Source organism: Salvelinus namaycush, chromosome 3 (assembly GCF_016432855.1).
Source record: "Salvelinus namaycush isolate Seneca chromosome 3, SaNama_1.0, whole genome shotgun sequence".
Lineage (NCBI taxonomy): Eukaryota > Metazoa > Chordata > Actinopteri > Salmoniformes > Salmonidae > Salvelinus > Salvelinus namaycush.
The window spans coordinates 8,876,728-8,900,690 of NC_052309.1; the positions used below are offsets into that span (position 1 = coordinate 8,876,728).

General features: G+C 43.6%; 1 protein-coding gene across 3 annotated transcripts in view; it reads left to right on the forward strand.

Annotated features, from left to right (window-relative positions):
• LOC120044905 (myosin-14-like) overlaps positions 1-23,963 on the forward strand; it is a 73,217-nt gene that overhangs the window by 18,000 nt on the left and 31,254 nt on the right. The window contains exons 2-4 of one of the 3 annotated variants that reach the window (XM_038989633.1): positions 17,054-17,162; positions 17,702-17,773; positions 17,865-17,923. In XM_038989633.1, coding sequence (XP_038845561.1) covers positions 17,882-17,923 — 42 coding nt within the window. In that variant the 5' untranslated portion in view covers positions 17,054-17,162; positions 17,702-17,773; positions 17,865-17,881. Of the gene's footprint in view, positions 1-17,053; positions 17,163-17,701; positions 17,774-17,805; positions 17,924-23,963 lie in introns of all 3 variants that reach the window. The other 2 variants (XM_038989634.1, XM_038989635.1) reach the window with 2 other exon arrangements.

Sequence of the window (23,963 nt, forward strand, 5' to 3'; positions counted from 1 at the left end):
TAGTTGAGGACTAATGTCATATCTTCTACACGGAATGGAATGTGTTGTTGATCACACAATCCTGCCATCACTGGAGTGTTTCATACTACGCTCTTAGGGGGGAAAAAGGTGCTATCTAGAACCTGAAAGAGTTCGACTGTCCCCATAGAATAACACTTTGAAGTACCCTTTTTTTGGTTCCGGGTAGAACCTTTTTGGGTTCCATGTAGAACCCTTTAAGGGTGTTCCTACGGAGACAGCCGTAGAACCCTTTAAGGGTGCTCCTACGGAGACAGCCGTAGAACCCTTTAAGGGTGCTCCTACGGAGACAGCTGTAGAACCCTTTAAGGGTGCTCGTACGGAGACAGCTGTAGAACCCTTTAAGGGTGCTCCTACGGAGACAGCCGTAGAACCCTTTAAGGGTGGTTCCTACGGAGACAGCTGTAGAACCCTTTAAGGGTGCTCGTACGGAGACAGCTGTAGAACCCTTTTTTGAAGAGTGTACTTTCCTAGCAGCATCAATAGTTGTAGTTCAACCAATATCTTGTTCTAAACATCAATGTAAAATACTGGCTTTGTAATTGAGTTATCGGTTAAATTACTGAGACTGGTACAGGATGGAAACACGTTATTACACAACGATATCCTCTTAGAAATCAGTCTTGGAAGGACAAAAATGTACTGTGGTTTTAGCCTGTGATGTATTGTTTTTAAAGCTGTTACAGCTAACTAACTGATGTGTCTGCAGTGTTAGACTACAGGTTATGCTGGGGCCTATGGGTGGGATCTCCCTGTTCCACACCCATCCAGGTATTTACAGTGTGGGTTAAAGATGAACTAGAAGGCAGGGTTAACCGGAGGGTCCTTTAAATCGCATATTAGTTAATAATCTCTTAAATGCTGGAGACTGAAAACTACCTGAGAGAATGGTAATAGAAAGAACGATTAGTGGTGCAAGGTTACTAAATAGAGACTAGCTTTACACGGACATAGAGACTAGCTTTACACGGACATAGAGACTGACATAGATACACTTTACACTGACATAGAGACTAGCTTTACACGGACATAGAGACTGACATAGATACACTTTACACTGACATAGAGACTAGCTTTACACGGACATAGAGACTGACATAGATACACTTTACACTGACATAGAGACTAGCTTTACACAGACATAGAGACTAGCTTTACACGGACATAGAGACTGACATAGATACACTTTACACTGACATAGAGACTAGCTTTACACGGACATAGAGACTAGCTTTACACGGACATAGAGACTGACATAGATACACTTTACACTGACATAGAGACTAGCTTTACACGGACATAGAGACTGACATAGATACACTTTACACTGACATAGAGACTAGCTTTACACGGACATAGAGACTGACATAGATACACTTTACACTGACATAGAGACTAGCTTTACACTGACATAGAGACTAGCTTTACACGGACATAGAGACTGACATAGAGACACTTTACACGGACATAGAGACTGACATAGATACTAGCTTTACACTGACATAGAGACTAGCTTTACACTGACATAGAGACTAGCTTTACACTGACATAGAGACTAGCTTTACACAGACATAGAGACTGACATAGAGACACTTTACACGGACATAGAGACTGACATAGATACTAGCTTTACACTGACATAGAGACTAGCTTTACACTGACATAGATACTAGCTTTACACTGACATAGAGACTAGCTCTACACTGACATAGAGACTAGCTTTACACGGACATAGAGACTGACATAGATACTAGCTTTACACTGACATAGAGACTAGCTTTACACGGACATAGAGACTGACATAGAGACTAGCTCTACACTGACATAGAGACTAGCTTTACACGGACATAGAGACTGACATAGATACTAGCTTTACACTGACATAGAGACTAGCTTTACACTGACATAGAGACTAGCTTTATACTGACATAGAGACTGACATAGATACTAGCTTTACACTGACATAGAGACTAGCTCTACACTGACATAGAGACTAGCTCTACACTGACATAGAGACTAGCTTTATACTGACATAGAGACACTTTACACGTTCCACGTGAACCATAAATGCTGGTTAGGTTCTATGAGGGCCAAACTAATGGGTCTATCTACACCCTGGAATATACATACTCATGGACAGATAGGAGATGGTGCACTGTATCGTTGTTACACAATCAGCCTTGGACAGAGATGTGGCAACAGGGCAAACAGCCTCTCTTTGCAAGAGCAATTTACTGTTTGAAGGTGTCTGTAATTGGATCCACCAGGAGCAGTCGGGAACTATTTCTGTGTATGTGACACTTGTATCGTGAGTGTGTCGGTGTTCTTTAGGGATAGGGACATTATCTTCTTCGGGTTTCTTTTTAAGTGAATTGGGAAGTTCAACTCTTTTTACTGACTCTGATCTTTTCGACTCGTTTCAGTCAAAAGAATGAATCTTTTCGACTCGTTTCAGTCAAAAGAATGAATCTTTTCGACTCGTTTCAGTCAAAAGAATTAATCTTTTCGACTCGTTTCAGTCAAAAGAATGAATCTTTTCCACTCGTTTCAGTCAAAAGAATGAATCTTTTCGACTCGTTTCAGTCAAAAGAATGAATCTTTTCGACTCGTTTCAGTCAAAAGAATGAATCTTTTCCACTCGTTTCAGTCAAAAGAATGAATCTTTTCGACTCGTTTCAGTCAAAGGAATGAATCTTTTCGACTCGTTTCAGTCAAAAGAATGAATCTTTTCGACTCGTTTGTCAAAAGAATGAATCTTTTCCACTCGTTTCAGTCAAAAGAATGAATCTTTTCCACTTATTTCATACATTTGAGTCAGTAATGCCCAGAGTACACAGGACCCCACTTCCAGTGAACAATTTATTTAATTTAAAAAATATTAACCTTTATTTAACTAGGCAAGTCAGTTAAGAACAAATACGTAATTTCAATGACAACCTAGGAACAGTGGGTTAACTGCCTTGTTCAGGGGCAGAACGACATATGTTTTACCTTGTCAGCTCTGGGATTCGATCTTGCAACCTTGCGGTTACTAGTCCAACTCTCTAACCACTAGGCTACCTACCACCCCTCTGAACTGAAGACTCTCAGCCTCTGGTTCACATATGGTTCACCATACAGGGTTTATTCTCTCATTTCTGACTGAGACTTTCACAAGGGTGCTTTTTAAACAACGTACATGTATTATCTAGGCATAGAAATAATATTAGTTATTCTCTATGTTTGGCATGTTCTTCAGTTTCTGTTGTTGGCAGTAGACACTCCTGGGTTAGATACTTGTGTTGTAGACAGTAGACAGTCCTGGGCTAGATACTTGTGTTGTAGACAGTAGACAGTCCTGGGCTAGATACTTGTGTTGTTGGCAGTAGACAGTCCTGGGCTAGATACTTGTGTTGTAGACAGTAGACAGTCCTGGGCTAGATACTTGTGTTGTAGACAGTAGACAGTCCTGGTCTAGATCAAATCAAATCAAATTAAAGTTTATTTGTCACGGGCGCCGAATACAACAGGTGTAGACCTTACAGTGAAATGCTTACTTACAGGCTCTAACCAATAGTGCGAAAGAAAGGTGTGTGTGTGTGTGTGTGTGTGTGTGTGTGTGTGTGTGTGTGTGTGTGTGTGTGTGTGTGTGTGTGTGTGTGTCTGTGTGTGTGTCTTGTTTCTCCACAGAGAGAAAATCTATATTTTTCTTAACGTTGCTCTTGAAAAGAAGAGGTAGAGATGCACATACTGGGATGGTTTGTGACACAGATGGGAGAAAGAGCCTGTTTGAAGCTAAATATTTATTTGGTATTTTGCAATCGAGAACGTCAGCTAGAAAGGCCTTCCTCTGTCAGGCTGCTCCACACACCCACACACACACACACACACACACACACACACACACACACACACACACACACACACACACACACAGACACAGACACAGACACACACACACACACACACACACACACACACACACACACACACACACACACACACACACACACACACAGACACACACACACACACACACACACAGAGCCAGCCAGCACAGAGAACAGGGTAGGGCAGGCCTTGGCCCAGGGCCATCACATGAGACAGGGCTGGCTCTATAGCAGGGTTAACCATTTCTGGCTCTTAAACGCCTAGGGGTTCCCAGGGAACCTATAGACTATAGAACCACTGACTGACAACAGATAGACTATAGAACCACTGACTGACAACAGATAGACTATAGAACCACTGACTGACAACAGGTAGACTATATAACCACTGACTGACAACAGATAGACTATAGAACCACTGACTGACAACAGATAGACTATAGAACCACTGACTGACAACAGATAGACTATAGAACCACTGACTGACAACAGGTAGACTATATAACCACTGACTGACAACAGATAGACTATAGAACCACTGACTGACAACAGATAGACTATAGAACCACTGACTGACAACAGATAGACTATAGAACCACTGACTGACAACAGATAGACTATAGAACCACTGACTGGCAACAGGTAGACTATAGAACCACTGACTGACAACAGGTAGACTATAGAACCACTGACTGACAACAGATAGACTATAGAACCACTGACTGGCAACAGGTAGACTATAGAACCACTGACTGACAACAGGTAGACTACAGAACCACTGACTGACAACAGGTAGACTATAGAACCACTGACTGACAACAGGTAGACTATATAACCACTGACTGACAACAGATAGACTATAGAACCACTGACTGGCAACAGGTAGACTATAGAACCACTGACTGACAACAGGTAGACTATAGAACCACTGACTGACAACAGATAGACTATAGAACCACTGACTGACAACAGGTAGACTATATAACCACTGACTGACAACAGATAGACTATAGAACCACTGACTGGCAACAGATAGACTATAGAACCACTGACTGACAACAGATAGACTATAGAACCACTGACTGACAACAGGTAGACTATAGAACCACTGACTGACAACAGGTAGACTACAGAACCACTGACTGACAACAGGTAGACTATAGAACCACTGACTGACAACAGGTAGACTATAGAACCACTGACTGACAACAGATAGACTATAGAACCACTGACTGACAACAGGTAGACTATAGAACCACTGACTGACAACAGGTAGACTATAGAACCACTGACTGACAACAGGTAGACTACAGAACCACTGACTGACAACAGGTAGACTACAGAACCACTGACTGACAACAGGTAGACTATAGAACCACTGACTGACAACAGATAGACTATAGAACCACTGACTGACAACAGGTAGACTACAGAACCACTGACTGACAACAGGTAGACTACAGAACCACTGACTGACAACAGGTAGACTATAGAACCACTGACTGACAACAGATAGACTATAGAACCACTGACTGACAACATGTAGACTACAGAACCACTGACTGACAACAGATAGACTATATAACAACTGACTGACAACAGATAGACTATAGAACCACTGACTGGCAACAGATAGACTATAGAACCACTGACTGACAACAGGTAGACTATAGAACCACTGACTGACAACAGGTAGACTATAGAACCACTGACTGACAACAGGTAGACTATAGAACCACTGACTGACAACAGGTAGACTATAGAACCACTGACTGACAACAGATAGACTATAGAACCACTGACTGACAACAGATAGACTATAGAACCACTGACTGACAACAGGTAGACTATAGAACCACTGACTGACAACAGATAGACTATAGAACCACTGACTGACAACAGGTAGACTATAGAACCACTGACTGACAACAGATAGACTATAGAACCACTGACTGACAACAGGTAGACTATAGAACCACTGACTGACAACAGGTAGACTATAGAACCACTGACTGACAACAGGTAGACTATAGAACCACTGACTGACAACAGGTAGACTATAGAACCACTGACTGACAACAGGTAGACTATAGAACCACTGACTGACAACAGATAGACTACAGAACCACTGACTGACAACAGATAGACTATAGAACCACTGACTGACAACAGGTAGACTATAGAACCACTGACTGACAACAGATAGACTATAGACCCACTGACTGACAACAGATAGACTACAGAACCACTGACTGACAACAGGACAGGGCTGACTCTATAGTACTGACTGACAACAGATAGACTATAGACCCACTGACTGACAACAGATAGACTATAGAACCACTGACTGACAACAGGTAGACTATAGAACCACTGACTGACAACAGATAGACTATAGACCCACTGACTGACAACAGATAGACTATAGAACCACTGACTGACAACAGGTAGACTATAGAACCACTGACTGACAACAGGTAGACTATAGAACCACTGACTGACAACAGGTAGACTATAGAACCACTGACTGACAACAGGTAGACTATAGAACCACTGACTGACAACAGGTAGACTATAGAACCACTGACTGACAACATGTAGACTATAGAACCACTGACTGACAACAGGTAGACTATAGAACCACTGACTGACAACAGATAGACTACAGAACCACTGACTGACAACAGGTAGACTATAGAACCACTGACTGACAACAGGTAGACTATAGAACCACTGACTGACAACAGATAGACTATAGAACCACTGACTGACAACAGGTAGACTATAGAACCACTGACTGACAACAGGTAGACTATAGAACCACTGACTGACAACAGGTAGACTATAGAACCACTGACTGACAACAGGTAGACTACAGAACCACTGACTGACAACAGATAGACTATAGAACCACTGACTGACAACAGGTAGACTATAGAACCACTGACTGACAACAGATAGACTATAGAACCACTGACTGACAACAGGTAGACTATAGAACCACTGACTGACAACAGGTAGACTATAGAACCACTGACTGACAACAGGTAGACTATAGAACCACTGACTGACAACAGGTAGACTATAGAACCACTGACTGACAACAGGTAGACTATAGAACCACTGACTGACAACAGGTAGACTACAGAACCACTGACTGACAACAGATAGACTATAGAACCACTGACTGACAACAGGTAGACTACAGAACCACTGACTGACAACAGATAGACTATAGAACCACTGACTGACAACAGGTAGACTACAGAACCACTGACTGACAACAGGTAGACTATAGAACCACTGACTGACAACAGATAGACTACAGAACCACTGACTGACAACAGATAGACTACAGAACCACTGACTGACAACAGGTAGACTACAGAACCACTGACTGACAACAGATAGACTACAGAACCACTGACTGACAACAGGTAGACTACAGAACCACTGACTGACAACAGGACAGGGCTGACTCTATAGTACTGACTGACAAGCATGCTGATTGGTTCTCTGTCTGTGGCTCCTCAACCAATACCAACCTCTGATGGCCTGCACCTGGCTAAAAGACCAGTTAGTTAGTGGATATCATTTATGTGCTGGGAGGGACTCTTTCTTAGTTCAGACATTACAATGTTATGACTAACAGATCATAGCTGTGCAGACTCGTTGGGCCAGTAACCGAAAGGTTGCTCTATCAGATCCCCGAACTGACACGGTAAAAATCTGTCGTTCATATTAGGATTTAGCAGACTCTCTTATCTATTTCTTAAATCAGTTTTTATTGCTACAGTTTAGAGAGGTCATGACAGAGGAAGGGTGTCATGTCACACAGCAACCAGCTCCCCCACAGACACATAGTAGTCACCTACAACCCACAGACACAGAGTAGTCATCTATAATCCACAGACACAGTGTAGTCACATACAACCCACAGACACAGAGTAGTCACATACAACCCACAGACACAGAGTAGTCACATACAACCCACAGACACAGAGTAGTCACCTACATCCCACAGACACAGAGTAGTCACCTATAACCCACAGACACAGAGTAGTCACCTATAACCCACAGACACATAGTAGTCACCTACAACCCACAGACACAGTGTAGTCACCTACATCCCACAGACACAGAGTAGTCACCTACAACCCACAGACACAGTGTAGTCATCTACAACCCACAGACACAGTGTAGTCACCTATAACCCACAGACACATAGTAGTCACCTACAACCCACAGACACAGTGTAGTCACCTACAACCCACAGACACAGAGTAGTCACCTATAACCCACAGACACATAGTAGTCACCTACAACCCACAGACACAGTGTAGTCACCTACAACCCACAGACACAGTGTAGTCACCTACAACCCACAGACACATAGTAGTCACCTATAACCCACAGACACAGTGTAGTCACCTACAACCCACAGACACAGTGTAGTCACCTACAACCCACAGACACATAGTAGTCATCTACAACCCACAGACACAGTGTAGTCACCTACACAGCCCAGAGACCACAGCCCAGAGACCACAACCTAGAGACCACAGCCCAGAGACTACAGCCCAGACACTACAGCCCAGAGACCACAGCCCAGAGTGCTGAACCCGAACCTTAAATGAATACCAAATAGGACAATTTTTCTTTTCATACATTTTTACAATAGAGACAATTTTGACTTTGCAGCTGGTCTATCTAAAGGCATAGACCAGATGCTTCCCATCCGAAACCGTTTGTGTATATATTTTGACGGCATTTAGTGAAGTTTTGATCTTCGTCAAGGCTGTTTTTTTGTATGTCCCGTGCACACAAAAACATTTCTCGAGGCAAGCCGAAGTTCGGAGACGAAGTCTACTACGCCCCATTTGTCAGTCATTGGTCAACAGTAGGGATTCTTCAATTAAGTGTTCGTTGTCATTCATTACATTTACATTTAAGTCATTTAGCAGACGCTCTTATCCAGAGCGACTTACAAATTGGAAAGTTCATACATATTCATCCTGGTCCCCCCGTGGGGAATGAACCCACAACCCTGGCGTTGCAAGCGCCATGCTCTACCAACTGAGCCACACGGGACCTCATTCAATGAGAGTTGACTAGTTTTCAATGCACATTTTTTTTCACTTGAGAAAAACGTCACCGAAACATCTTAGATGTAAAATTGTGCGACTAAGATCTCCTCGGCAAAAACATCAACTCAAGAAATCTGTCATAATTTGTTTTTTAAAATCTTAGATGAATTCAGACTATTTTTGAGGCTGTGTATGTATACCGGCTACGGCGTCTCAAGGTGGACAAACAATGCTATTGCCGTGTTTTCTCATTTTTCAAGCGAAGGTCTTTTATGGTATTACGCGAGCACACTCGTTCGGTTCTGCCTAGCCGAGTCCAAAACCAAAGCATGTGGAAGCCTTGAGGGGAACTCGTTCGGTTCTGCCTCCAGGACAAGACTCATTACAATAAACAGCAACCTGTGAAAATATAAAATATTATTCTTTAATTATTTGTTATTCTTATCTCTTTTTTAGGGATTTTCTTAAAACTACATTTTTTGTACACCTGTACACCTGTTGTACTACACCTGTTGTATTCGGCGCATGTGACAAATAACATTTGATTTGATTTGGAAGGTGCTTGTTTCAAGATGATTTGTTTGCGGTCGTGTAGGGTTATTACGCTAGCTGCTTGTGGTAAACCAGCTAACATAAAACTAGATAAGTAAATAGTTTGTTGTCAAAGCTACAGCTGGTTGTGGAACTAAGCCTGTTGTTGTTGATTTTAGAGTGGATCCACACTTTTAGAACAGTTGGTTCTGGACAGGTGTAACCTGATTTCAGGTGATTACCTGTTATGGTTTCGCCTGTTTCAGGTACAGGGAGACCTGGGTGACTCGATGAAATGCTATTTTGTTCCTGCTTTAGGTTTTAGCAGTGTAATTACATAGATACGGAAGTAGCCTGTATGTTATGACAGCAGCATATTCTGCCTCAGGGCAAAAGGTAAACACAATCCTGTTGGTGCTTGTCTGTCAGTGTATATATAGTATGACCACACACAGAAAAGACAACAGTATCTAAAAAAAGTTTGTAAAAGAAGAATAGTGGTCGATATTGTGTATATATTTTGTAAGAAAGGTCTCTTAAAATTCCAGCCATGCTGAGTTGGGGGATTCTTAGCTTGTAGAACTATTTTTGAACTATTTAAGTCCTCACTAAAAACATATCCAGTTGTAGATTGGTATGAACCCTGCTAGTCCCAGGATGTGGAAGTGGTGCCTGGGTGGGGCTCAGGAATGCTAACATTACAGAACCTGACTGACAGCTTTCAGGACACTTTGTGGTTTTCAAAAACTCTTTCTACCCAACCATATCTCTCCCCACAAATTATGTTTTCCTTTCATACATGTGACCACAACATCTTAGAGTACATGTACTGTATTGATTTTTTACATTTTAAAACAGACAAACTATAATCTTCACAATACCTGATGTGGATGATGGATATAAATGTGGAATTGGTGCTCGGTGTGGCTCAAAGCTACCAACAGAACACAAACTGACTGACAGCTTTCAGGGGGCTTGATAGCTTAGAATTAATGAGTTTCAAAGCATTTACCTGTATTAAATTGTTATCTGTAAATATAGGTTTGGGACATGTTCAGGCTATCGAAAAAATGTTTTTATTGATAGTAGGAAGTCAATCAACCTTTTTTCTTTACTTTATTCACGCTGCCAATATATGTTAAGTAGTATAAACAATATATGTTAAGTACAGTATAAACAATATATGTTAAGTACAGTATAAACAATATATGTTAAGTACAGTATAAACAATATATCTTAAGTACAGTATAAACAATATATGTTAAGTACAGTATAAACAATATATGTTAAGTACAGTATAAACAATATATCTTAACTACAGTATAAACAATATATGTTAAGTACAGTATAAACAATATATGTTAAGTACAGTATAAACAATATATATTAAGTATAGAATAAACAATATATGTTAAGTACAGTATAAACAATATCCACAAGGCTGAGAATGTGCATGTCCTTGTGATTAATTTTACCAATCCCCCCTCATTCTTCTTGGTGATCACCTGATGTTTGTCATCCCAGACAAGACGAGTTGAGGCACATTAGTTGATTCAGTTCAAGCCAAGAGTGTGTCATCGTGTTCTGGGAAAGCTGGCCGTTTCCATCAGTGCTCAGAGTGGTGCCAAGGTTTTTGTATGTTATTTTATTTCACCTTTATTTAACCAGGTAAGCTAGTTGAGAACAAGGTGCCAATGTCACAGTGTCGTAATGAAATGCCTCACTGCAGATCAATAGGCCTCATTGGATTAAGTAAGTTTACTTTCCAAATCCCAATTGGACCTTTGTTTTTCTTTCGAAGGGAGACATATTTGAGAGCTGTACATCAGATATTTTCCCATAGACAGCCACCCAGTGCTTTCAGTTTTGTTATGTATCCGTAACAAATATGTATTCTGTTGCCAAGACAAACATAAATGAGAGTAGAGTCAGTGAGACAGTGTTGGACACTCCTTGGTGTTGGGGTCTAGGTTTGTCAGTTATCCTTCAGTACGGTATTGTCCTCACTTATCACGTTCTATTGTCACAGCCCCACTGAAGAATAGCCTCAGTTTTGATATACATGTATCGCTCTATCTCGACAACCATTGGGTGAGATATACCGTATATCACTATCTCGACAACCATTGGGTGAGATATACCGTATATCTCTATCTCGACAACCATTGGGTGAGATATACCGTATCTCACTATCTCGACAACCATTGGGTGAGATATACCGTATATCTCTATCTCGACAACCATTGGGTGAGATATACAGTATATCTCTATCTCGACAACCATTGGGTGAGATATACCGTATATCTCTATCTCGACAACCATTGAGTGAGATATACCGTATCTCACTATCTCGACAACCATTGGGTGAGATATACCGTATCTCACTATCTCGACAACCATTGGGTGAGATATACAGTATATCTCTATCTCGACAACCATTGGGTGAGATATACCGTATATCTCTATCTCGACAACCATTGGGTGAGATATACCGTATCTCACTATCTCGACAACCATTGGGTGAGATATACCGTATCTCACTATCTCGACAACCATTGAGTGAGATATACCGTATTTCACTATCTCGACAACCATTGGGTGAGATATACCGTATCTCTCTCAACTCAAGCATCTTACGCCTTCAATATCAGTATCAGTGTTATCAGCATCAGTATCAGTGTAATCAATATCAGTACCAGTGTTATCAGCATCAGTATCAGTGTAATCAATATCAGTACCAGTGTTATCAGCATCAGTATCAGTGTAATCAATATCAGTACCAGTGTTATCAGCATCAGTATCAGTGTAATCAATATCAGTACCAGTGTTATCATCATCAGTATCAGTGTAATCAATATCAGTACCAGTGTTATCAGCATCAGTATCAGTGTAATCAATATCAGTACCAGTGTTATCAGCATCAGTATCAGTGTAATCAATATCAGTACCAGTGTTATCAGCATCAGTATCAGTGTAATCAATATCAGTACCAGTGTTATCAGCATCAGTATCAGTGTAATCAATATCAGTACCAGTGTTATCAGCATCAGTATCAGTGTAATCAATATCAGTACCAGTGTTATCAGCATCGGTATCAGTGTAATCAGTATCAGTATCAGTGTAATCAGTATTCGTATCAGTGTAATCAGTATCGGTATCAGTATCGGTGTAATCAGTATCGGTATCAGTGTAATCAGTATCTGTATCAACTAATGTGGATCCATATTAAACCCCAGGAAGAGTAGCTGCAGCCTTGGCAGGAACTAATGGGGATCCATAATACACCCCAGGAAGAGTAGCTGCTGCCTTGGCAGGAACTAATGGGGATCCATATTAAACCCCAGGAAGAGTAGCTGCTGCCTTGGCAGGAACTAATGGGGATCCATAATAAACCCCAGGAAGAGTAGCTGCTGCCTTGGCAGGAACTAATGGGGATCCATAATAAACCCCAGGAAGAGTAGCTGCTGTCTTGGCAGGTACTAATGGGGATCCATAATAAACCCCAGGAAGAGTAGCTGCTGCCTTGGCAGGAACTAATGTGGATCCATATTAAACCCCAGGAAGAGTAGCTGCTGCCTTGGCAGGAACTAATGGGGATCCATAATAAACCCCAGGAAGAGTAGCTGCTGCCTTGGTAGGAACTAATGGGGATCCATAATAAACCCCAGGAAGAGTAGCTGCTGCCTTGGCAGGAACTAATGGGGATCCATAATAAACCCCAGGAAGAGTAGCTGCTGTCTTGGCAGGTACTAATGGGGATCCATAATAAACCCCAGGAAGAGTAGCTGCTGCCTTGGCAGGAACTAATGTGGATCCATATTAAACCCCAGGAAGAGTAGCTGCTGCCTTGGCAGGAACTAATGGGGATCCATAATAAACCCCAGGAAGAGTAGCTGCTGCCTTGGTAGGAACTAATGGGGATCCATAATAAACCCCAGGAAGAGTAGCTGCTGCCTTGTCAGGAACTAATGGGGATCCATATTAAACCCCAGGGAGAGTAGCTGCTGTCTTGACAGGAACTAATGGGGATCCATAATAAACCCCAGGAAGAGTATCTGCTGCCTTGTCAGGAACTAATGGGGATCCATATTAAACCCCAGGGAGAGTAGCTGCTGTCTTGACAGGAACTAATGGGGATCCATAATAAACCCCAGGAAGAGTAGATGCTGCCTTGACAGGAACTAATGGGGATCCATAATAAACCCCAGGAAGAGTAGCTGCTGCCTTGGCAGGAACTAATGGGGATCCATAATAAACCCCAGGAAGAGTAGCTGCTGCCTTGTCAGGAACTAATGGGGATCCATAATAAACTCCAGGAAGAGTAGCTGCTGCCTTGGCAGGAACTAATGGGGATCCATAATAAACCCCAGGAAGAGTAGATGCTGCCTTGACAGGAACTAATGGGGATCCATAATAAACCCCAGGAAGAGTAGCTGCTGCCTTGGCAGGAACTAATGGGGATCCATAATAAACCCCAGGAAGAGTAGATGCTGCCTTGGCAGGAACTAATGGGGATCCATAATAAACCCCAGGAAGAGTAGCTGCTGCCTTATCAGGAACTAATGGGGATCCATAATAAACCCCAGGTCGAGTAGCTGCTGCCTTGGCAGGAACTAACGGGGATCCATAATAAACCCCAGGAAGAGTAGCTGCTGCCTTGGCAGGAACTAACGGGGATCCATAATAAACTCCAGGAAGAGTAGCTGCTGCCTTGGCAGGAACTAATGGGGATCCATAATAAACCCCAGGAAGAGTAGCTGCTGCCTTGGCAGGAACTAATGGGGATCCATAATAAACTCCAGGAAGAGTAGCTGCTGCCTTGGCAGGAACTAATGGGGATCCATAATAAACTCCAGGAAGAGTAGCTGCTGCCTTGGCAGGAACTAATGGGGATCCATAATACACCCCAGGAAGAGTAGCTGCTGCCTTGGCAGGAACTAATGGGGATCCATAATAAACTCCAGGAAGAGTAGCTGCTGCCTTGGTAGGAACTAATGGGGATCCATAATAAACCCCAGGAAGAGTAGCTGCTGCCTTGTCAGGAACTAATGGGGATCCATAATAAACCCCAGGAAGAGTAGCCGCTGCCTTGGCAGGAACTAATGGGGATCCATAATAAACCCCAGGAAGAGTAGCTGCTGCCTTGGCAGGAACTAATGGGGATCCATAATAAACCCCAGGAAGAGTAGCTGCTGCCTTGTCAAGTTACTAAAGGGGATCCTTAATAAATACTAATAGATGTGATGTACATAACATGGATGCAAATTAAAACATAGATATGCGCGTTGGAAAAATATTTAAAACAGTATTCACTCACAATGATGGAGTGAGCTGTAATTCTAAATACATCCACAGTTAATATTTTTTCTAAGCATCTAATCGGAGTTGCTTGACAGCTGGCGATCAGCTCTGCGTGAGCCCGCCGTGTGTGTGTGTGTGTGTGTGTGTGTGTGTGTGTGTGTGTGTGTGTGTGTGTGTGTGTGTGTGTGTGTGTGTGTGTGTGTGTGTGTGTGTGTATATCACTGCTGCATGCTGGGTAGACCTCGTTTCCAACGCCATATAAACAAAAGGTTAATGAGGCCTCGCTGCTTTTTGTTCTGATTTACACACACACACACACACACACACACACACACACACACACACACACACACACACACACACACACACACACACACACACACATACACACATACACACATACACACACACACACACATACACACACACACACACACACACACCCACACCCACACACACACACACACACACACACACACACACACACACACACACACACACACACACACACACACACACACACAGAGTGGATCTGTATGAAACTCGGCCCCTAATCACTGGAAGCCTGTGTGCTGTGTTCTAGCCAAGCAGCTACGACCACATATCCACCGTGACTATTCTTCTATGTAATTACTGCAATTCATGGATGGATGTTGGCTACTTCCTGACGGAAATAAATATATCTTTACTCTCAAACCTGGTTTCCTGTTTTCGCCTAATCGTGGTTTGATATATTCATTTGATAGATTATGCATCAATTTAGCCATTTTATTATTAATGATAAAGTAATCAAATCAAATGGAGAAATCATGTCTGTACCGTGGATGTGTTCATGTATCAGTTTAACCAGTATCTGTATTAGTATAATCAGTATCTGTATCTGTTTAATCAGTATCTGTATTAGTTTAATCAGTATCTGTATTAGTTTAATCAGTATCTGTATCTGTTTAATCAGTATCTGTATTAGTTTAACCAGTATCTGTATTAGTTTAATCAGTATCTGTATCTGTTTAATCAGTATCTGTATTAGTTTAATCAGTATCTGTATTAGTATAATCAGTATCTGTATTAGTTTAATCAGTATCTGTATTAGTTTAATCAGTATCTGTATCTGTTTAATCAGTATCTGTATTAGTATAATCAGTATCTGTATCTGTTTAATCAGTATCTGTATTAGTATAATCAGTATCTGTATTAGTTTAATCAGTATCTGTATTAGTATAATCAGTATATGTATCTGTTTAATCAGTATCTGTATTAGTATAATCAGTATCTGTATTAGTTTAATCAGTATCTGTATTAGTTTAATCAGTATCTGTATCCTTATCAGCTTTGTGGATGTTTTCCCTGGATGTCCATGCTTTCCTGATTGTCCTGTAGTTGTGGCCATACATAGTGGCAGATGCACATATCATTACATATTACAACTATTGAATGGACATTGGGATCCTAGTCACATGCCTGAAAATCATTCATCTTGGTAGAGGAATTTAATATGATCTCTGTGCAGGTTTCTGTCATACGATCATTATGGGAGACATTGTCAAAACAGCAGTAATGTAACTTTTTTCCTTTGGATAAGATGTCACATCTCTACAAAGCCACAATGTCAGGTTCTGCTATTTCTGTGCCACTCATCAACTGTGTAGAGATGATTAAATACTGCCCTCTGGTGGGGAGAGTATGGAACAACACCCATCAGGCATTTTTATTATTTATTTAACCTTTATTTAACCAGGAAGAGCTCATTTGAGATTTAAAATCTATTTTTCAAGAGCGTCCTGGCCAAGATAGGCAGCACCAAGTCATTACAAAAATTATAGACAGACAACATGAAAAACTACTAAGTAATCTAGTAAAAAACCATTGACTGTATTGAGAGGGTTATAATAGTGAAATAATATTGCCTTCACGTGAACTCATTCCTATTGGCTAGTATTGTGTTCTAGAAGTGTTCTGTTATCGATGATTGGTCATTGACTTGACAAGTGCTGTTTTACAGTCTTTATGTCTATGACAACATTGTGGCTCGGGGACACATTGTCCGCTGAGCGCAGACGTCAGTTCAACGTCTATTCCACGTTCGTACGATGTAATGTCATTAAAACAACGTTGATATTCAACCGGTGTGTGCCCAGAGGGTCGTTAATGTTCTTCATTTAAGTCTTACCTGAGTGTTGGAGTCCTTATGAAAGATAAAAACATTAAACCGTCTCTCCCCCCCCCCCCCCCCCCCTTGTGTTTCAGCCTGAAAGAGGTTCGAACAAACTTGAGCTGCTGAACTGAGCTGCGTGACGGAGGGTCAGAGGTCAGAGGTTGAGACAACAGAGAGGCTCGAAACGTAGAGGCTTGTACTGTGAGTACTGTAAACTTCAGTTGGCCTTTTTTCCTCTCTAGTTTTTGGGGGTTTTATGTCTACGCCAGGGTTTCCCAAAACTCGGTCTTCGAGACTCCAAGGGGTGCACATTCTGTCCCCCCCCCCCTCCCCCCCCCCCCCCAGCACTACACAGCCGATTCAAATAAACAACTAATCCTTAAACTTTGATCATTTGAATCAGCTGTGTAGAGTTAGGGGCAAATAAAACAAAATGTCTACCTCTTTGGGTTTGGGAAACACTGCCCTAGCGGCAGCCCATCATATTCATGTACTCTAATCATTGTATGCTAGCTAATATGTTCATATGCTAACTATAGAAATTGCATTTCTAGAACCAAAATTCACATTTAAGTCAATTCTGTGACAGATGGACCGGCGGCCATATTGGGGTGTATCCATGAGGGGGGGGCTTTGACCCTTCAATTCTGTTCCTATGTAACATTGGGCCCTGTGTGTGTGTAGTGGTTGCTGTACAGTGTATGCCAACATACTAACCCTGTGTGTGTGTGTGTGTTTAGGGGTTGTTGCGTGCCCAACGTGGAGCTGCAGGTGTGTATATCAGAGAAAGCAACCCAGGCAGACAGACTGAGGTAACTGGAGCAGGCCCTGTCACTCCCTACAGGACATACTGAGAGAGAGAGAGACGCTCTGAGTTACCGACTTACAGGACTTCTCCTACAGGGGTCACCCACCACAACATGCAGGGGACGAGTGAACACGAACACCAAGACAATAACATGGTAATTAAACCCTTAACCTTTGCCCTCTTTCTCTCCATCTCGCTGTTCATCCATCTAACAGGATCTATTCTCCAAAAATAAGCTTTCAAATGCTTAGTCGTTTGTCAATTGCATGAACGTATACATTTATTTTCTAAAATCATTATTTGGACCATTTCTTTATCCAATAAGATATAATAAAGCTGAGATTTGCACAAAGGGAGCGTTAGCTACGTGTAGAATATAACTGGTGTATCTGAACAGAACTGTTGTCAGCTTCATCCCTGATATGTATAGCGAGCTGTATGGAACGTCTGTCTGCACATCTGTTCCTGGAACAGTGTCCTATCATAGATGTATACTCAGTATGGAAACATCTGGAATCTGTCTCTTTTCACGACCTGTCCCTTTTTCCTGAGGAAATTATGATAATTCACAGAATCAGTCTGTCTCGTGTCTGTCTCGTGTTTCGTACGGTTGGATATGAACTCCGTAGAGAAACAACAGTCTATTCTGAACATCAGAATTATCGTATATATTTCTGTCAAAACCCTGTGTTAACTAGAAGTCATATGCTTGGGAGAAAACAAAAGAGTGAGAGGTTCATTTATAATATGTTTCACCGTCAGATTGTTCTGAAGTACAGCGTAGCAGAGCAGAGCAGAACAGAGCAGAACAGAGCAGAACAGAACAGAGCAGAACAGAACAGAGCATAGCAGAACAGAACAGAACAGAACAGAACAGAACAGAACAGAACAGAGCAGAACAGAGCAGAACAGAACAGAGCAGAACAGAACAGAGCATAGCAGAACAGAACAGAACAGAACAGAACAGAACAGAACAGAACAGAACAGAACAGAGCAGAACAGAGCAGAACAGAACAGAGCAGAGCAGAACAGAACAGAACAGAGCAGAACAGAACAGAACAGAACAGAACAGAGCAGAACAGAACAGAACAGAACAGAGCAGAACAGAACAGAGCAGAACAGAACAGAACAGAGCATAGCAGAACAGAACAGAACAGAACAGAACAGAACAGAGTAGAACAGAGCAGAGCAGAACACAACAGAACAGAGCAGAACACAACAGAGCAGAACAGAACACAACAGAGCAGAGCAGAACAGAACAGAGCAGAACAGAGCAGAACAGAGCAGAACAGAACAGAACAGAACAGAGCAGAACAGAACAGAACAGAACAGAGCAGAACAGAGCAGAACAGAACAGAACAGAACAGAGCAGAACAGAGCAGAACAGAACAGAACAGAACAGAACAGAGCAGAACAGAACAGAGCAGAGCAGAACAGAACAGAGCAGAACAGAGCAGAACAGAGCAGAACAGAACAGAACAGAACAGAGCAGAACAGAACAGAACAGAACAGAGCAGAACAGAGCAGAGCAGAACAGAACAGAACAGAACAGAACAGAACAGAGCAGAACAGAACAGAACAGAACAGAGCAGAACAGAGCAGAACAGAACAGAACAGAACAGAACAGAGCAGAACAGAACAGAGCAGAGCAGAACAGAACAGAACAGAACAGAACAGAGCAGAGCAGAACAGAACAGAACAGAACAGAGCAGAACAGAACAGAACAGAACAGAACAGAACAGAACAGAGCAGAGCAGAACAGAACAGAACAGAGCAGAACAGAACAGAGCAGAACAGAACAGAACAGAGCAGAGCAGAACAGAACAGAACAGAACAGAGCAGAACAGAACAGAGCAGAACAGAACAGAACAGAGCAGAACAGAGCAGAACAGAACAGAACAGAACAGAACAGAGCAGAGCAGAACACAACAGAACAGAGCAGAGCAGAACACAACAGAACAGAGCAGAACAGAGCAGAACAGAGCAGAACACAACAGAACAGAACAGAGTAGAACAGAGCAGAGCAGAACACAACAGAACAGAGCAGAACACAACAGAACAGAGCAGAACACAACAGAACAGAGCAGAGCAGAACACAACAGAACAGAGCAGAACAGAGCAGAACAGAGCAGAGCAGAGCAGAGCAGAACAGAGTAGAACAGAGCAGAGCAGAACACAACAGAACAGAGCAGAACACAACAGAACAGAGCAGAACACAACAGAACAGAGCAGAACACAACAGAACAGAGCAGAGCAGAACACAACAGAACAGAGCAGAACAGAGCAGAACAGAGCAGAGCAGAGCAGAGCAGAACAGAGTAGAACAGAGCAGAGCAGAACACAACAGAACAGAGCAGAACACAACAGAACAGAGCAGAACACAACAGAACAGAGCAGAACACAACAGAACAGAACAGAACAGAACAGAACAGAACAGAGCAGAGCAGAACACAACAGAACAGAGCAGAACACAACAGAACAGAGCAGAACAGAGCAGAGCAGAGCAGAACAGAGCAGAACAGAACAGAACAGAACAGAACAGAACAGAGCAGAACAGAGCAGAGCAGAGCAGAACAGAACAGAGCAGAACAGAGCAGAACAGAACAGAGCAGAGCAGAGCAGAACACAACAGAACAGAGCAGAACAGAGCAGAGCAGAGCAGAACACAACAGAACAGAGCAGAACAGAACAGAACAGAGCAGAGCAGAACACAACAGAACAGAACAGAACAGAGCAGAGCAGAACACAACAGAACAGAGCAGAACAGAGCAGAGCAGAGCAGAACACAACAGAACAGAACAGAACAGAACAGAACAGAGCAGAGCAGAACACAACAGAACAGAGCAGAACAGAGCAGAGCAGAGCAGAACACAACAGAACAGAGCAGAACAGAACAGAGCAGAACAGAGCAGAGCAGAGCAGAACAGAGCAGAGCAGAGCAGAACAGAACAGAGCAGAACAGAGCAGAACAGAACAGAGCAGAGCAGAACAGAACAGAGCAGAGCAGAACAGAACAGAGCAGAACAGAACAGAACAGAGCAGAACAGAGCAGAACAGAGCAGAACAGAGCAGAACAGAACAGAGCAGAACAGAACAGAACAGAGCAGAACAGAACAGAGCAGAGCAGAACAGAGCAGAACAGAACAGAACAGAACAGAACAGAGCAGAACAGAACAGAGCAGAGCAGAACAGAACAGAACAGAGCAGAACAGAACAGAGCAGAGCAGAACAGAACAGAGCAGAGCAGAACAGAACAGAACAGAACAGAGCAGAGCAGAACAGAGCAGAACAGAACAGAGCAGAGCAGAGCAGAGCAGAACAGAGCAGAGCAGAACAGAGCAGAGCAGAGCAGAGCAGAGCAGAACAGAACAGAGCAGAGCAGAACAGAACAGAGCAGAGCAGAACAGAGCAGAGCAGAACAGAACAGAACAGAGCAGAGTAGAACAGAGCAGAGCAGAACAGAGCAGAGCAGAGCAGAGCAGAGCAGAACAGAGCAGAACAGAGCAGAGCAGAGCAGAACAGAGCAGAGCAGAGCAGAGCAGAGCAGAACAGAGCAGAGCAGAACAGAACAGAACAGAGCAGAGTAGAACAGAGCAGAGCAGAACAGAGCAGAGCAGAGCAGAACAGAGCAGAGCAGAACAGAGCAGAGCAGAGCAGAACAGAGCAGAGCAGAACAGAGCAGAGCAGAGCAGAACAGAGCAGAGCAGAACAGAGCAGAGCAGAACAGAGCAGAACAGAGCAGAGCAGAGCAGAACAGAGCAGAGCAGAACAGAGCAGAGCAGAGCAGAACAGAGCAGAGCAGAGCAGAACAGAGCAGAGCAGAACAGAGCAGAGCAGAGCAGAACAGAGCAGAGCAGAACAGAGCAGAGCAGAGCAGAACAGAGCAGAGCAGAACAGAGCAGAGCAGAGCAGAACAGAGCAGAGCAGAACAGAGCAGAGCAGAACAGAGCAGAGCAGAACAGAACAGAACAGAGCAGAGTAGAACAGAGCAGAGCAGAACAGAGCAGAGCAGAGCAGAACAGAGCAGAACAGAGCAGAACAGAGCAGAGCAGAACAGAGCAGAGCAGAGCAGAACAGAGCAGAGCAGAACAGAGCAGAGCAGAACAGAACAGAACAGAACAGAGCAGAGCAGTCACTGGTGGCAGAGAAACAATGTTATTTACAAGGAGAAGAACAACACACCATATTGCCAAGCAGATTGCCAGGGTTACTGTGTCACCCTAAAATATGTGCATGTCAAACAGCCAGGCCACTATTTACCACGAATAGGTTCATTCATTATATATTCACATTAATGAAGGATTTGACAACTTTTAGCTTGTTTGACATATAAACACACACACACACACACACACACACACACACACACACACACACACACACACACACACACACACACACACACACACACACACACACACACACACACACACACACATTTAACTGTGTATCGTGAGTAATTTTTCTGATGATATTGAAAGGCATTGGCCTCCCCATGACAAACCATCTGTAAACAATATCAATTAAAACAGGCTTTTGCCTGATGTTGGTAATGTTTAGAGGCCAATATTCCCTAACCAGGGATGAAACTGTGGATCACAGAGAGGAGTCCGTATTAGTGGGAATATTATATTAGCGACGGTATTAGCGGCACCATCCTTCACACACATACGGTACGTTCACAGACAGGGTTTACAGTAGAACGGGATTGTATGAGATCTGGGTCAGGCCGTGTTCCCTAACTCTGCACCATATGGCTACGTGCTGGGGGGGGGGGGGGGGGTCTCTGTCTACTCTATGGGGACAGCCCTCAGTCGGGGGGGGGGTCTCTGTCTACTCTATGGGGACAGCCCTCAGTCGGGGGGGGGGTCTCTGTCTACTCTATGGGGACAGCCCTCAGTCGGGGGGGGGGGGGGGGGGGGTCTCTGTCTACTCTATGGGGACAGCCCTCAGTCTGAACATAGGGGTCTGTCTCTATGGGGACAGCCCTCAGTCGGGGGGGGGGGGTCTCTGTCTACTCTATGGGGACAGCCCTCAGTCGGGGGGGGGGGTCTCTGTCTACTCTATGGGGACAGCCCTCAGTCGGGGGGGGGGGGGGGGGGTGTCTCTGTCTACTCTATGGGGACAGCCCTCAGTCTGAACATAGGGGTCTGTCTCTATGGGGACAGCCCTCAGTCTGAACATAAGGGTCTGTCTCTATGGGGACAGCCCTCAGTCTGAACATAAGGGTCTGTCTCTATGGGGACAGCCCTCAGTCTGAACATAAGGGTCTGTCTCTATGGGGACAGCCCTCAGTCTGAACATAAGGGTCTGTCTCTATGGGGACAGCCCTCAGTCTGAACATAGGGGTCTGTCTCTATGGGGACAGCCCTCAGTCTGAACATAAAGGTCTCTATGGGGACAGCCCTCAGTCTGAACATAGGGGTCTGTCTCTATGGGGACAGCCCTCAGTCTGAACATAGGGGTCTGTCTCTATGGGGACAGCCCTCAGTCTGAACATAAGGGTCTGTCTCTATGGGGACAGCCCTCAGTCTGAACATAGGGGTCTGTCTCCTCTATGGGGACAGCCCTCAGTCTGAACATAGGGGTCTGTCTCCTCTATGGGGACAGCCCTCAGTCTGAACATAAGGGTCTGTCTCTATGGGGACAGCCCTCAGTCTGAACATAAGGGTCTGTCTCTATGGGGACAACCCTCAGTCTGAACATAGGGGTCTGTCTCTATGGGGACAGCCCTCAGTCTGAACATAGGGGTCTGTCTCTATGGGGACAGCCCTCAGTCTGAACATAGGGGTCTGTCTCTATGGGGACAGCCCTCAGTCTGAACATAAGGGTCTGTCTCCTCTATGGGGACAGCCCTCAGTCTGAACATAAGGGTCTGTCTCTATGGGGACAGCCCTCAGTCTGAACATAAGGGTCTGTCTCTATGGGGACAGCCCTCAGTCTGAACACAGGGGTCTGTCTCTATGGGGACAGCCCTCAGTCTGAACATAAGGGTCTGTCTCTATGGGGACAGCCCTCAGTCTGAACATAAGGGTCTGTCTCTATGGGGACAGTCCTCAGTCTGAACATAAGGGTCTGTCTCTATGGGGACAGCCCTCAGTCTGAACATAAGGGTCTGTCTCTATGGGGACAGCCCTCAGTCTGAACATAAGGGTCTCTATGGAGACAGCCCTCAGTCTGAACATAAGGGCCTG